The 13,304-nt window shown below is 66.5% G+C and overlaps 3 protein-coding genes across 4 annotated transcripts; 2 read left to right on the forward strand and 1 right to left on the reverse strand.

The window, feature by feature from the left end:
• The first annotated feature begins 2,280 nt into the window (after positions 1 to 2,280).
• TUBB4B (tubulin beta 4B class IVb) lies at positions 2,281 to 4,752 on the forward strand. The gene is made up of 4 exons (XM_080819296.1): positions 2,281 to 2,399; positions 2,700 to 2,808; positions 2,903 to 3,013; positions 3,552 to 4,752. Exons 1-4 carry the CDS (start codon positions 2,343 to 2,345, stop codon positions 4,610 to 4,612), a joined length of 1,338 nt encoding a protein of 445 aa, XP_080675422.1. The 5' UTR covers positions 2,281 to 2,342; the 3' UTR covers positions 4,613 to 4,752.
• Positions 4,637 to 8,087, reverse strand: CIMIP2A (ciliary microtubule inner protein 2A; the record flags this gene model as incomplete). 2 transcript variants are annotated; one of them, XM_080819301.1, is made up of 7 exons in its annotated part: positions 4,637 to 4,833; positions 5,188 to 5,305; positions 5,665 to 5,759; positions 6,080 to 6,164; positions 6,296 to 6,558; positions 6,641 to 6,855; positions 8,032 to 8,087. In XM_080819301.1, 7 exons carry the CDS (start codon positions 8,085 to 8,087, stop codon positions 4,745 to 4,747), a joined length of 921 nt encoding a protein of 306 aa, XP_080675427.1. In that variant the 3' UTR covers positions 4,637 to 4,744. The 2 variants fall into 2 exon arrangements, with proteins under 2 accessions (XP_080675427.1, XP_080675426.1); XM_080819300.1 differs by having other exon boundaries at positions 6,080 to 6,206; positions 6,293 to 6,558.
• Positions 8,088 to 10,033: 1,946 nt separating this feature from the next.
• On the forward strand, positions 10,034 to 11,992 carry STPG3 (sperm-tail PG-rich repeat containing 3; the record flags this gene model as incomplete). The annotated part of the gene is made up of 6 exons (XM_080819302.1): positions 10,034 to 10,140; positions 10,233 to 10,387; positions 10,495 to 10,629; positions 10,726 to 10,814; positions 11,434 to 11,734; positions 11,859 to 11,992. 6 exons carry the CDS (start codon positions 10,034 to 10,036, stop codon positions 11,990 to 11,992), a joined length of 921 nt encoding a protein of 306 aa, XP_080675428.1.
• Between the last annotated feature and the right edge of the window lie 1,312 nt (positions 11,993 to 13,304).

Below are 13,304 nucleotides of genomic sequence, written 5' to 3' on the forward strand. Positions count from 1 at the left end.
GACACATCAGCCTCCTGGTCCCACGGATGGAAGTTCCCTGAAGTGGGGCTGGGCCTGGCTAATTCCTTGGTGAGACCGGTGGGGAGCTTGCCCTCCCTACAGTGGTGACACAGAGGGAGGGGAAGAAAGTACCCCATGCACCCCTCCTTCCGGGGCGGGTGAGGCCGCCCACAAAAGCTGACTGCGGGTCCTTTGAGGCCGAGAATGACTGTCTGCCTGCTGCCCCTGCCTGGCGGTAAGGCACCCTCCCGCTGGGACCATGGCCACCAGTAAACAGAGCCTGCGTTTGTGGAAGCCGCCAACAGCTGCAGGCTGGGGCGGGAGGGCCAGGTGCCCAGGTGCCCAGGTGCCCAGCACTCCCACGGCCCCAGCCTGGGCTTCCCTGCATGTCTGGCCCCCTCTGCCCTGCATCCCTCCTGGTCACAGGCCCCCACTGGGCCCAGGCCACTGGGGCTGGCCCTCCTGCCCTACGCAGGCCCAGCTCCCACACTGTGGCAGGAGCACCTCGGCTCAGGGTGGGGGTCTGCAGGGCCTTCCCCCACCAGCCCTGTGCAGCCACAGCCACTGTGCTCCTTGGGCTCACGCCTGAGGGCCGCAGGGAGACGTCTGCGGTCTTGTTCTCACGGTCCAGGTCCCTGAGGCCATGGGAGGGTCAGGGTGGACAACCTGGTGTCTCAGAGCTCTTGGGCTCACACCTAGGCAGAAAGTGGGGACCTGTGGCCACACAGCCTGGGGTAGCGGGTGAGCCGAGAAGCCTCCGACAAACACCTCATGGACGCACTGGGGAAACATGGAGCTTCTCCGGCTCCGCCGCCGATGTGTGATGTGTGACTTACGACCGCCGCAGAGCGGAGCCCTGCCCTGCCGGGGGCTGCCTGGCCAGCTCAGCCACTTTGCGGGCGCGGGGAGGAAGCCATCCTGGGATGCCTGTGCACCTGCCGGCCGGGGAAGACCCCACCTTCCCGCACAGGTGTGGGCGGGAGGGGGCCGGCCCCCTAAGGCCCCGCTGGCCGGCGGGCACCGGGCCGCGCTGACTCACCGCGGGGGCCAGCACTGCAGTCCCGGAGCCGCGCGGCAGACCCCTCTCCCGGGGACTCAACGCCCGGTGCACCGACTCCGTCCCGACCCTGCGCTGGGCCGGTAACGCGCCTTCAGACCGCGCTGCGCGCTCCCGCCGCCGCACGGAGGGGAGGGCAGGACCCGGAGAGGGCACCCAGGCACTGCCCCCACCACCCACGGGGCAAGAAGCCGAGAAAACTGGACTCTGCTGAGACCGCAGCGGCCGCAGCAAGGGACGCCGCTCCCGGCAGACGCAAGGGCGTGACAGAAACGCACGGGGCAGTCTCGGAAGCGGCGGACTGGACGTGCGACCGCAGGCCGCGGAGCCGCGTCCCTTCCCGGACCCCCGCCCGCACCGGCGAAAAGGGCATTTGTCGGCGCAGGGCGGCCGCGGGGCAGGCACAGGGGCCGGAGGCCGGGGGCGCGTCCCCACGCGGCTCGGGCGCTCTCGGGGCCGGGGCACCAGGCGACCGGCGCGCAGCCAGCGCCGTCGCCACAACAAGCGCGCGGCAGCCGGGAGGCCCCCGCCCCTCCCCGCCCTCCCGGGGCCCCGGGGACAGCGGCCCCACGTGCTCCCTCACCCGACCGCCCCCGCGGCGGGCGGGCGTGCGGACCGAGGGGGCAGCAGGGGACCCCCCGCCCCGCCCCCTCCTCCGCGCCGAGCCCCCGCGGGGTGGGCCCGACCCCTCGTTCCGTGCCCTCGGGTCCCGGGCAACCACCCCGGGGAAGGCGCTCGGCGGGCCGGGGCTGCAGAGTCTCCAGCTCGCGTGCGCGCCCCGCCCCGCCCGCATTTATCGGGGCGCCGACCCCGAGCTGCGCACCCCCAGCCCCCCGGCCCGGCCCCCCCTACCTCCCGGGAGGCCCGCCCCCCCCCGCCCGCGCGCGTCCCCGCGGCACTGCGGCGGTTACCAGGACGCCGGCCCTCGGTCGGCGTGCTCTCCCGAGCCAGCCAATGAAGGCGCAAATCAATCATTTGAAACAGCCAATGGGCAGAGCGCTGCGGCGCGAGGGAGGGGGTTTTGATAGGGAGAGCGGAGGCCGAAGCGGACCAATAAGAAGCGAACGGCGTTGGGAAGGTGGGCGTTAGGCGGCAGGATTGACAGGAAATGCAGCCAGTCAGACCAGGAAGCTTGCCAGCCTCGTCCTGGCAGCCCAATAGGAAGCGGGCGGGGGCGGGCGCTGCGGGTATATAAGCGTTGGCGGAGCGTCGGTTGTAGCACTCTGCGCGCCCGTTCCTTGGCTCTCGCGTCCGTCCTTCCGCCAGCGCCGCCGCCGCCGCCGCCATGAGGGAGATCGTGCACCTGCAGGCCGGCCAGTGCGGCAACCAGATCGGCGCCAAGGTGGGCAGTGGGGCGCCTGGGGCCTGGCCCGACTGTCCCGGGCGGGCGCGCGGGCGGCAGGAAAGATGGCGGCAGCGGGCGGGCGGGTGGGCGGGTGGCCACCCGCATTGCGGCCCGGCGCGGGGTCGGGGCCGGGGCGGCGGCGCGGGCCCCTGGGGACGGACCTGCCCTGGCCTCGGCGGCGGCGGCGGCGGCGGCGGCGTGGGGGGAGGGGAGGGCCGCGCCCATCCGGGGCGGGGCCGGCTCGGGGCCCCGCCGGCGTGACTCAGCCCCGGCCCGGCCCGCCCGCGTCCCTCGCAGTTCTGGGAGGTGATCAGCGACGAGCACGGCATCGATCCTACCGGCACTTACCATGGCGACAGCGACCTGCAGCTGGAGCGGATCAACGTGTACTACAACGAGGCCACCGGTGAGACACCACGCCCCTTCCCCGGCGCCTTCCTGCCTTCCCGCGGCCCTGGCCCCGCTGACGTCCTCTTCCCCCCTTCCCCCACTCGCCCCAGGCGGCAAGTACGTGCCCCGCGCTGTGCTCGTGGACCTGGAGCCGGGCACCATGGACTCCGTGCGCTCGGGACCCTTCGGGCAAATCTTCAGGCCAGACAATTTCGTTTTCGGTGAGCCTCGGGATGGGGGCTGGGCGCTGTCCGAGAGCCAGGGCGGCCTAGAGGTCAAGGGGTGCCCAAGGTCAGCGCCGTCAGCGGCGCAGAGCTGAGGTGCTGATCCATTCTGCCCTCCCCAGGCAGAAGCTCACGCCCCTGGACACCTCCTCTCCCTGGAGAGGCTCAATCTTCTAAAGCCGCTTTGGGAGGGAGGCCCAGCTGTCCCCCAGCAGGGCCAGAGCGGGCGCGTGTTGCCTGCTGCAGACACGGAGGTGGCCGCATCGGGAAGCTGTGCTTGTCGCCTCTCGTCCTTGAGAATTGGCAGGGGCTGCCTGTGGGGGGGCTGGCTCCCTGTTAGGCCGTCTTGCTTGATCCCTAGTTTAAGTTTCAGACGAGCGGGTTACCGCTTCATCCGTGTTGGGGGGGGTCCCCTCGGTCTGCCCGCAGGCTGAGCTGTGTGTGTCTCCTCGTGCTACGTTACTTGGGCTTTTTGGCACAGGTGGCCAGTGGTGGCCGCGTGCCCAGCAGAGTGAGACTGGCTGTCCTCTTCCAGGTCAGAGCGGTGCTGGGAACAACTGGGCCAAGGGGCACTACACGGAAGGCGCGGAGCTGGTCGACTCGGTGTTGGATGTTGTGAGGAAGGAGGCTGAGAGCTGTGACTGCCTGCAGGGCTTCCAGCTGACCCACTCCCTGGGTGGGGGGACCGGGTCTGGGATGGGTACCCTCCTCATCAGCAAGATCCGGGAGGAGTACCCAGACAGGATCATGAACACGTTCAGTGTGGTGCCCTCGCCCAAGGTGTCGGACACGGTGGTGGAGCCCTATAACGCCACTCTCTCGGTCCACCAACTTGTAGAAAACACAGATGAAACCTACTGCATTGATAACGAGGCCCTCTACGACATCTGCTTCAGAACCCTCAAACTGACCACACCCACCTATGGGGACCTCAACCACCTGGTGTCGGCCACCATGAGTGGGGTCACCACCTGCCTGCGCTTCCCGGGCCAGCTCAATGCTGACCTGCGCAAGCTGGCCGTGAACATGGTGCCCTTTCCCCGCCTGCACTTCTTCATGCCCGGCTTCGCGCCGCTCACCAGCCGGGGCAGCCAGCAGTACCGGGCCCTGACGGTGCCCGAGCTCACCCAGCAGATGTTCGACGCCAAGAACATGATGGCCGCCTGCGACCCCCGCCACGGCCGCTACCTGACTGTGGCCGCAGTATTCAGGGGCCGCATGTCCATGAAGGAGGTGGACGAGCAGATGCTGAACGTCCAAAACAAGAACAGCAGCTACTTCGTGGAGTGGATCCCCAACAACGTGAAGACGGCCGTGTGCGACATCCCGCCGCGGGGGCTCAAGATGTCGGCCACCTTCATCGGCAACAGCACGGCCATCCAGGAGCTGTTCAAGCGCATCTCGGAGCAGTTCACGGCCATGTTCCGGCGCAAGGCCTTCCTGCACTGGTACACGGGCGAGGGCATGGACGAGATGGAGTTCACCGAGGCCGAGAGCAACATGAACGACCTGGTGTCCGAGTACCAGCAGTACCAGGACGCCACGGCCGAGGAGGAGGGCGAGTTCGAGGAGGAGGCCGAGGAGGAGGTGGCCTAGAGCCGTCACCTGGTGAAGCGGTTGGAAGCGGTGTGAACGCTTTATTCACTCACGACCTGTTCTTTGTGTGCACGTGCTCTCCTTCCTGTCTTGACGTCACGTTGCTGTCCAGACGCCACCATTAAAGCATTTTCATAGTGTCTGGTGTCGCCTCTCCAGTTCCTTCCGGTACGCCTTGCGGGTACTGTTGCCGAAGGTCAGCGCGTAGTTGTCCTGCATGGCTGCGGGGGCAAGGCTGCAGCTGAGCCCCGGGCCTTGATGTGCACCCGGGCTCCAGCTGCCCTGGGCACCTGCCTCCTGCCCACCCGGCCTGTGCACACTGAACCTCTGGAGGGCTAGCGTGGTTCTGGACGCAGCTGGCCTCTGTGTGCCTGTGGCTTTGGGTTCGGGGAGAGGTGAGCCCCTTCTACACCGGAGATGAGAGGATGGGTGGAACCCTGGGGCCGTATAGCTGGCCCTGTGCCAGTGGTACAGCAGGGGCAGGGGGGAGCCCCGGTCATCCAGCTCATCCCTAGAGCGGCCTGGTCACTGCAACCTTGCCAAGGAGGTAGGCGAGGAGCCCGCTGCGCACTCACACGGTATGAAGCCCATGTAGAAGGGGATCAGGCCCTGGCTGCTGTAGATGGTGTCACCAGGCCAGTGTGTTTGGGGCAGCCGCTCCCCCAGGGCACAGATGGGGTTTCTGAACAGGAACTGCGGAAACAGGCAGCTGCTGACATGTTCGGCCTTTCCTGGCTCATAACCAGTAAACAAGCTCACGGGGGTGGGGTGGGGTGGGCTGGGTTCTTACTGCTCAGGTGCCCCTTCCGTCTCACCCGCTCCCCACCGTGCAGACGCAAGCACGGAGGAGGCAGATGCAGGGGAGAAGCAGCCTCCTCCCCGGGGCCCCTAAGGGCTGCCCTTCACAGCCCCCTCCAGGGAGGCTAGCTGAGCCTCGGCCCTGCTCCTGCCTGCCCTGAGGAGTGGATTCCACCGTGCGGGCTGGGCTGGGCTGGGCTGGGCACTGGGGCACTGGCGAACTGGCGAACGGGCTGGGGGTGGCGGCCTCATACCTGGTTCTTGCTGAACTCATCCATGGCCTGTGCGACACCGTCACGGTAGTTCACCCCCATCACCCAGGCAAACCGGGGGACAAAGCCAGCATAACCTAGGAGAGGGGGTGGTCAGGGTGCTGCCCCGGCTCCCGCCTGCCTTCCCTGGGGCACACCCACCTGCTCCCAGCTGTGCCAGGGACGCCCGTCGGGACTCCTTCCCTTCCCTAAACGTCATCAGTTGCCTGTTGGGGCAGGCAGCCACGGGTGACCAGGGGCTTCCGGCCTTGTTAAGGACTGTTCTCAGGGCTGGGGGTAGACCTCTAGGCAGTTCTCACTCGCCCTCACTCTCCTGGTGCCTGGGCCTCGGGAGTCTTGCAGTGCTTGGGGAGCGGGGAGCAGTGAGCGTTCTCATACGCAGTTCCCGGGCACCGACCTGAGATGGCTTTGCGTTGGATCAGGTTTGGGTGGTCGAGCTGCGGCAGCCGGTGGAAACTGCCCACGTCTAGGGTCTCCTGCCGCTGAGCGGGGGGTGGGTATTCATCCCTCCTGCAGTGGTACAGCTAGGGCCAGAGGGGAGCCAGTCACTCCCGCAGCCCCCAGCTGGGTCTGGCTGAATGAGCCTCGGTCCCGCACCTTTCCCTGTTACCTGGTCCCGCCCAAGGGCCTCGGGGACAGGGGTGGTGCTCTTCCAGCCCTCCTCTCCGTATGCCAGCCGCAGGCCTGGGTGTCCAAAGTCTCTGGAGCCCCCCTTCCTGCCTGGTGGGCATGGGGGGTAGGGGGCATAGGGCATGAAGCCCGCAGGCAGCAGGACCTGCCTGGATGTGCTCTCTACCCCCTGCGGCCCCCTCTGGGCGTTCCCCTCCTGGGGTGGGAACCGGCCTAGGATCTCAAAGTTCTTGTAGGGCTTCAGACCTGTGCGGACAGGGTGGGTATGAGTGACAACAGGCGGGAGGCCGAGCCTGGGGCCGGCAGGACTGGTGGGCGGGCAGCTCACCGGTGTAGTGGGGGACATAGGGCTCAGTCAGGTCTCGGCAGGGCATCCAAGGTGGCTTGGGCTTGCTGAAGTCCTCGATGAACTTGGGCTTGGATATGGGGGACAGCACGGAGCAGGGGCTCTTCTGTACACTGGGGTCTGTGAGCAGCTGTGCTGTGGTGCGCCCATAGGTGTTCCCCACCTGATAGCGCAGCTGCGGATAGAACCCCGCGTAGCTGCAGAGGGAAGAGGAGGGGGAGGCAGGCCCCCGTGCGCAGGGTGTGGAGCCGGCCCGCAGCCAGGGGCAGAGCCGCCGGACCGGGCCAACTGCGCAACGGCAGCCCCGGGAGCCCCGGCCTTCTGAGGCTCCTGCGGCACGGACGGGCGGCACAGACCAAGCACCGAGACCAGGCCGGGCCCGCAGGTGAGATGCACTGTCCTCCCCGCCATCAGGTTGCCACCTACCCTCTGCCTGGCCCTCCTCAGGCCAGGAGCTTAAGATGGAGGGAGCAGGAAACTCCGCCCCCTCGACGCATTCCCAGGGAAGTGACAGGGTCCGGGCCTGGACTGAGGCACAGCCCAGTCTACACAAGGTGGTCCCACTGGGGAAGTGTTGCAGGGATTTGTCCGAGACTTTTGCCCAGGACTTGAGAGGCAGGCAGGAGGGCTGCTGGGAGGAGGTGACCGTTGAGATGTAGCATGGGCATCACTGTGCAAGCCCCAAAGGGGGTGAGCCCTGGGGCCAGTACGATCACCCCAGTAGAGCGAGTGGTTTTGTACATGTGCTGCCAAAGCAGGCGCTGAGCGAGTAGTTCTGAAAAAACCGCCAGAGTGAACGCAGAATGGCTAGTCTGAGAGCTAAGCAGGGCTAGGGCCCGGAGGGTGAGAGCCCGTCCCTTGTCGCCTGGCCCAGCGTTTCCCCTAGAACCACTGAGAAAAGTGGGGCCTGACTCCTTGCAGCCGCCCTTCCTTCCCAGGGACCCGCTTGCACGGAGGAGCGTGCATCATACGCCGTGGGGGGCTCCCTTTTTGTTTCTCCGTTAGGGCACCTAGTGTGGTGGCCTGGTGTCCCGCCAGTCAGCCTGCTCCGAAGGCTTGTGTCTCTAAGACATGCAGCACTCCAGGCGGTATCCGGGGTGGATGCAGCCAGCCTCCGCCAGCTGTCGGGCCGTCCCTGGTGTCCCGCTCCTCACAGGCATGTGGGACATCTGGTGGGGCTCTCAGCACAGGGCCAGCAGGGAGGGGAGGCGGGGGCCTCGGCAGCCCTGACCAGGGCCCCTCCGGGGCCCTCGGGCCTCATCTCCTCTCCCCAGACACGGGCTCTGGTGCTCTCTTCACAGGTGGCCTTGAGCCTTGTGGCCCCAGCCCCACTCCCCCACCCTTTGCAGACCCCCGCCTCCTCCAGCACTCACCCAGGGATGTAGTGAGGTTCTGGCGTGAAGAGGTTGTGTTTCTGAGTAGCTGCCATCTTGCCTCAAGAGCACCTTTGGCTCCTGCCCCTTTCCACGTCTGACTCCCTTCCCTCAAAGAAAGGAAACCTGTTGCCTGGAAACCATTGTGAAGGGGCCTGCCATTGTTGGGCCCGCCCGGGTCCAGGACCCTCCCTTAACCCTGTGAGTGCTCCCATGTTACCGGTGGAACTCCGAGGCCCAGACAGGCAACAGGCTGGGAGGGTCAGCCTCAGGACCGGGGGAGCTCGGAGAACTGGGGACAGCCCTGCCGGGAAGGGTAGGATGGGATTGGGCCTGGACTCTTGCTCCCCGCACCCAAGCGCTCTCCTCAGATCAGAGGCCCTTGAAAGCTTCTTGGGCATCGTGGGAGGCCTCAGGGCAGGTGTCTGCGCCTCAGGGCTCTTGGAACTCTGTTCTGGAGTCTTTCCCCGGAAGTGGGTATTTTTTTCCCCTTCAAACGATAACTGATTTTATTTTTTTGTATAGGGATGACTTCTTAACTATAAAAACAAAGGAAAGTATCAAAGGAAAAGACGGGTCAGAAAACACAAAAAACTGCGAAAAGGCGGACTATGAAAAAAAGGGGAAAAAAAAAGGGGAAAAAAAGATTGCAACAAATTTAGGCCGAGATATGCTATCATTGTCAAAACCTCACAAAAACAAGAAAAATCAACACTGGGGTAGGAACATGGAATGTGGACACCTTAACAAAAGAACCCACAGTCAGGAAACAGACCCAAGGTCGAACCTCACACCAACGCTGATAGCAGGGGTGCACGATGCTCCCTCCAGCAAGGCCACGGGCGCTGTCCGGAAAGCAGCGAGGGGATTCGGGTCAAGTCCTTACCGAATGTTACCTACTTGGATGGGCCGCTTTTGCTCACAGGAACCCACGGAGAGGTGGCTGAGGACGTCTGTGTGAGGTCAGCCATCACAGTATCTCAAATGTCCAGTGAAGGCGGCTTTGTCGCGAGAGCTGCCCCTGCAGAACACCGTGCACCAGGGAGGGGCCCGGAGCACAGGCCGTGAGCCCCTCACCGTCGTGAACCCCGTGTTTCCTGAAGGTAGTTTCTGTGCCTCCCTCCTTCCATCTATCCGGAGCGCCTCCCGAGGCCAGGCAGGGTCGGTACTGGCTGGGAGAGATCGGCAGAGACTCGGTGGGGGGAGGTCTGGAGGACGAGCTGTTCTTGGCTGGGCCCTGCTGGCATGGGTAAGGTCAAGACCAGGCCTAGGGCTAGCAGGCTAGTCAGTTGCAAAGGGCACAGCAAGGGCCCCGGTGCTCACGCGGGCTCTCTCTCACGTGCGCTCGTTACTCCTTCACACTGGGGCCTGGGCAGCCCCATTCATCTATGACACCTTCCAGCCTCTGTGCAACTAAGCAGAAGACGAGCCCCCATACCTCAGCCCTCCCTAGGCCACCGGGCAGCTCCAGTCCCCGGACTGCCTCTAGGGTCAGCAGGGCCCACCCAGACCCTCCTCCCATTGCTTTGCTTTTCTGAGGGCTGGGTTTCCCGCAGGGGCTCCTCCTCCAGGGAGTTTTCCTGGGTCCCTCCACCCTCCCCTCCTCATCCTGGATGGCCCCCGCACGGCTCAGTCCTGTGCAGAGGCCCCGGTCCTCCCAGAAGCCCTGCTGAAGCGGACCCCGGCCGTCCAAGAGACCCCCGATTCTAGGGGAGGAGAGGGGTTGGGATAACGAAGGGGAGAAGAGTGGAAAGGAGGCCAGGCCAGAAGTCACTGGGGCAGACTAGGGGTCCCCCGGGCTGAGGCTGACACCAGAGTGACCCACCTGGCCGGCCAGGGGAGGGGTCTCTGTGAGGGGCCCACGGTAGCAGCCCCTCCAGGGCTGGGCAATGTTCCTTCCCAAGGGAGTTCCTGGCAACTGAGGCAGGGGTTGCTCATGGCTGGTTAATGAGGTCACAGAGCTCTGAGATGTCCCTGCAGAAGAGAGCCAGATACTTTGGCAATGAATTTTGACCAGAAAGCTGTGAAATTCCTGGCGAATTTTTACATCAGTGGAGGCCAGCACTGGACTCATGGTTCCCTGAGGCAGAGGCCACTTGGGCCAGCCCGGTAACTTCTCCCGGAGCTGGGGGTGCTGGGGGAGCCGCCCGGACGGGACGGCCGTTGGGCTGGGTGACAGCGCTCCCCCCTCTCCCTTGTAGGCTCAAGGCTAGGGTGTTCTTGTGGGGCCCCCAGCCAGGGGCCGCCGGGGAGGTGCGGCCCCCGGGAGGGCAGGAGCTCCCGGCCGGCCTCAGGATGGAACCGGGCTTCCTCCAGGAGCACCCGCCTACCTGCGCCCAGAACCGGAGGGAGCTGTGTGAGTAAGGGTCCCGGCTCCCCCCCACCTCAGTCCGGTCTGGGGAGGCGGGCAGGGCTGGGGAGGCGCCCGCTGAGTCCCCAGGCCCGGAGCTTGCTTCCTCCCAGGGCTGGAACGACGCCCACCCATCGTGACCGACCTGCAGACCCCCGGCCCCGCCAAGTACCCGGCGCCGGCCGCTTCCGCGCGCGAGCCCTCCCCGCATCCCCACTTCAGCATCGGCCGCAGGCTCCGCACCCGCGGTGCGTGTCCCCTCCCCACGCCCGCCCCCTGCCCCGGGAAGGGGGGCTCCGGCCGCCGGCCTTCCCTGCCCCCCAACCACGCTGCGGCTGCTGCAGAGGGCGGTGGTCGCAGGGCGTGGCAGACCTTGTGGTTCCAGAGCGAAAGCCCCTTCACGCAGAAGGCCGACTTTAACCAAGAGCGAAAGGTGGAGGGCCCGCCCGCCGGGTCCTGCGGGGGCGGCCTGGAGGGGGGCCGGGGAGGGGCGGGGCCTGCGGGGCGGGTGGGAGGGGCCCGGGGAGGGGCGGGGCCGGCGGGGTGCGGCCGGGAGGAGGGGGCCGGGGAGGGGCGGGGCCCGCGGTGTGCAGCCGGGAGGAGGAGGCGGGGCCGGGGAGGGGCGGGGCCTGCGGGGTGCAGTCGGGAGGAGGGGGCGGGCTGGAGGGGCGGGGCCTGCGGGGTGCGGCGGGGAGGAGGGGGCCGGGGAGGGGCGGGGCCCGCGGTGTGCAAGCCGGGAAGAGGAGGCGGGGCCGGGGAGGGGCGGGGCCTGCGGGGTGCAGCCGGGAGGAGGGGGCGGGCTGGAGGGGCGGGGCCTGCGGGGTGCGGCGGGGAGGAGGGGACGGGGCTGCGGGGAGGGACGGAGGGGGCCGGGGAGGGGCGGGGCCTGCGGGGTGCGGCCGGGAGGAGGGGGCGGGAAGGGGCGGGGCCTGCGGGGGTGTGGCCGGGAGGAGGGGGCGGGGCTGCGGGGCGGGATGGAGGGGGCCGGGGAGGGGCGGGGCCGGCGGGGCCGGCGGGGGCGGTGGGTGCTGCAGCAGCCCCTTTCCCCGCAGTGGCCATCACCCGCCGACTACCAGCCACTCAGCCGGCCTGCCTTCCCGGCCTTCAGCTTTGGGGCCCGCCGCCCCGCTTCCAAGACAGTTGAGGCCCCCGCCCGCCCGGGGCTGCCGCGGGCCGGGGGTGCGGGTCACCGTCCCCAGCCCCAGCTTCAGGGCCCTCCACAGGCCCCGCGGGGCGAGAAGCTTCCCGGCCCCAACACCTACGACATCCTTCCTGGCTGCCGCCTGCAGAACCCGCGCCCGCCCGCCTTCTCCATGAGCCGCTCACCTGCGTTCTCCTCCTGGCTCAGTTCCAGTGAGGAGACCTCCGAGAGAGGAGGCCAGGCCGGGGCCAGGGGTGGGGACTCAGCCTGCGGGGAGCTGCGAGCTGCGCGGCCGCTGGCGCTGTAGCCTAGGTGGGCTCCACCTTCTCCCTGCAGCCCGCGGTCCCGGCCCAGCTGCCTACCACGTGGAGGGTTGCTCTAACTCGCGCTTCCCCGCCGCGCCGGGAGTGGTGATCCAGGGTGTCCGAAGACCCAAGCGCCATGACACGGGACCCTTCTGCGCTCTGTAGCGCCTCCTCGGCACAGCCGGCCACCTGGTTATTCACAAAACCCTGGTTTCCTTGGGGGCCTTCCCAGGCCTGCCTGGAACTGAGGGCCTCCAGCTGGGCCTTTTGACTGTGGGTGCCTCTGACCCACCCTCCTGGCCGGCCAACCCCTCTGTGAGCTGCAGACATTGAGGATGGTCCAGCCTGAAACCCATCTACCCCCCACCCAATACAGAGATGCTGTAGGATCTTCCCGACTCTGTTGTGTGCTCGACGGATGTGGCCTGCTGCCAACCCGTCATGTTTGGTTTTCCTTGCCCAGGGGTCTCCCTCTGCTTCCCCTTTGGTGCCCTCTTCTCTAGGGCGGGTGGGGTGGCAGCCTGGGACTTCCTGGCTGGGGACTGCATGGGAGGGGGCCCTGTGGGCAATACAAGACACCTTCACCCAGCTGTGCTACCCAGGGGACTGGTCAAGCTGTCAGTGTACCCAAGGATCAGCTGTCATCTTGAGGTGAGCTCGGCCTGCCCAGTGACCAGGGAGGGTGCAGAGGACCAGCTGGTTCCCCACTTCTTCGGCTCCTGCCCAATGACCCTGTGAACTTGCCCAGGGGTGTGCAGGCCATACCACAGCCAGCAGACTTCCTGGGCCTTCACTTGTTAGGGCCCTGTCTCTGCCCACAGGAGCAGCCTACCTTTCTACCCAGGGGTTGTCGCCAAGATTGCCTCCCTTAAGGGCCTCACCTGCAGCTGGGGGTGGCTCCTGTCCCTGCACCAGTTCCTCCAGGGGTCCTTCCTGTGCCACCCATGTGGTGGGCCAGAGCCTGACCCCTTCAAAAAGGCACTGCAACAGTTGATGCTGTGGTGTGGACGTCATTGTATCCCGCAGAGAGGCCAAAGCCCAGGGAGTCCGAGTGCAATTTACCTGTCACCTCCTCTAGGGCTCAACTTCAGACGTTGAGCCCCAGCATCCCCGGGAATTAGAGCAGTGGCATGGCAGATGGCCATCCTTAGGCCCTGGGCTGACCAGCTCAGCCCGCAGGCAACAGAGGCAGAGCCGTAGAAGGCCTGGCCTTGGGAGCTTGACTCAGGGGGAAGGGGGTGGAAAGCAACCCCCAGGGCTCAAAGTCAGGAGTGGGACCAGCAGGAAGGAGCACTGCCCTCCAGCTGGGCTGAAGAGGGAGGGCTTCCTGGAGGAGGTAGCAGGGGAAGTGACTTTTAAAGATGACCAAGAGTTTGCTGGGCAGTAGGAAGAGAATTTCCAGCAGGATGAACCTCAGAAGACAATGCACACAAAAAGGGAGAGGGTGTGATATTTGGTGTGGCCAAACCTGGGAGGA

The sequence above is a fragment of the Martes martes genome (genome assembly GCF_963455335.1).
Source record: "Martes martes genome assembly, chromosome: 12".
NCBI lineage: Eukaryota > Metazoa > Chordata > Mammalia > Carnivora > Mustelidae > Martes > Martes martes.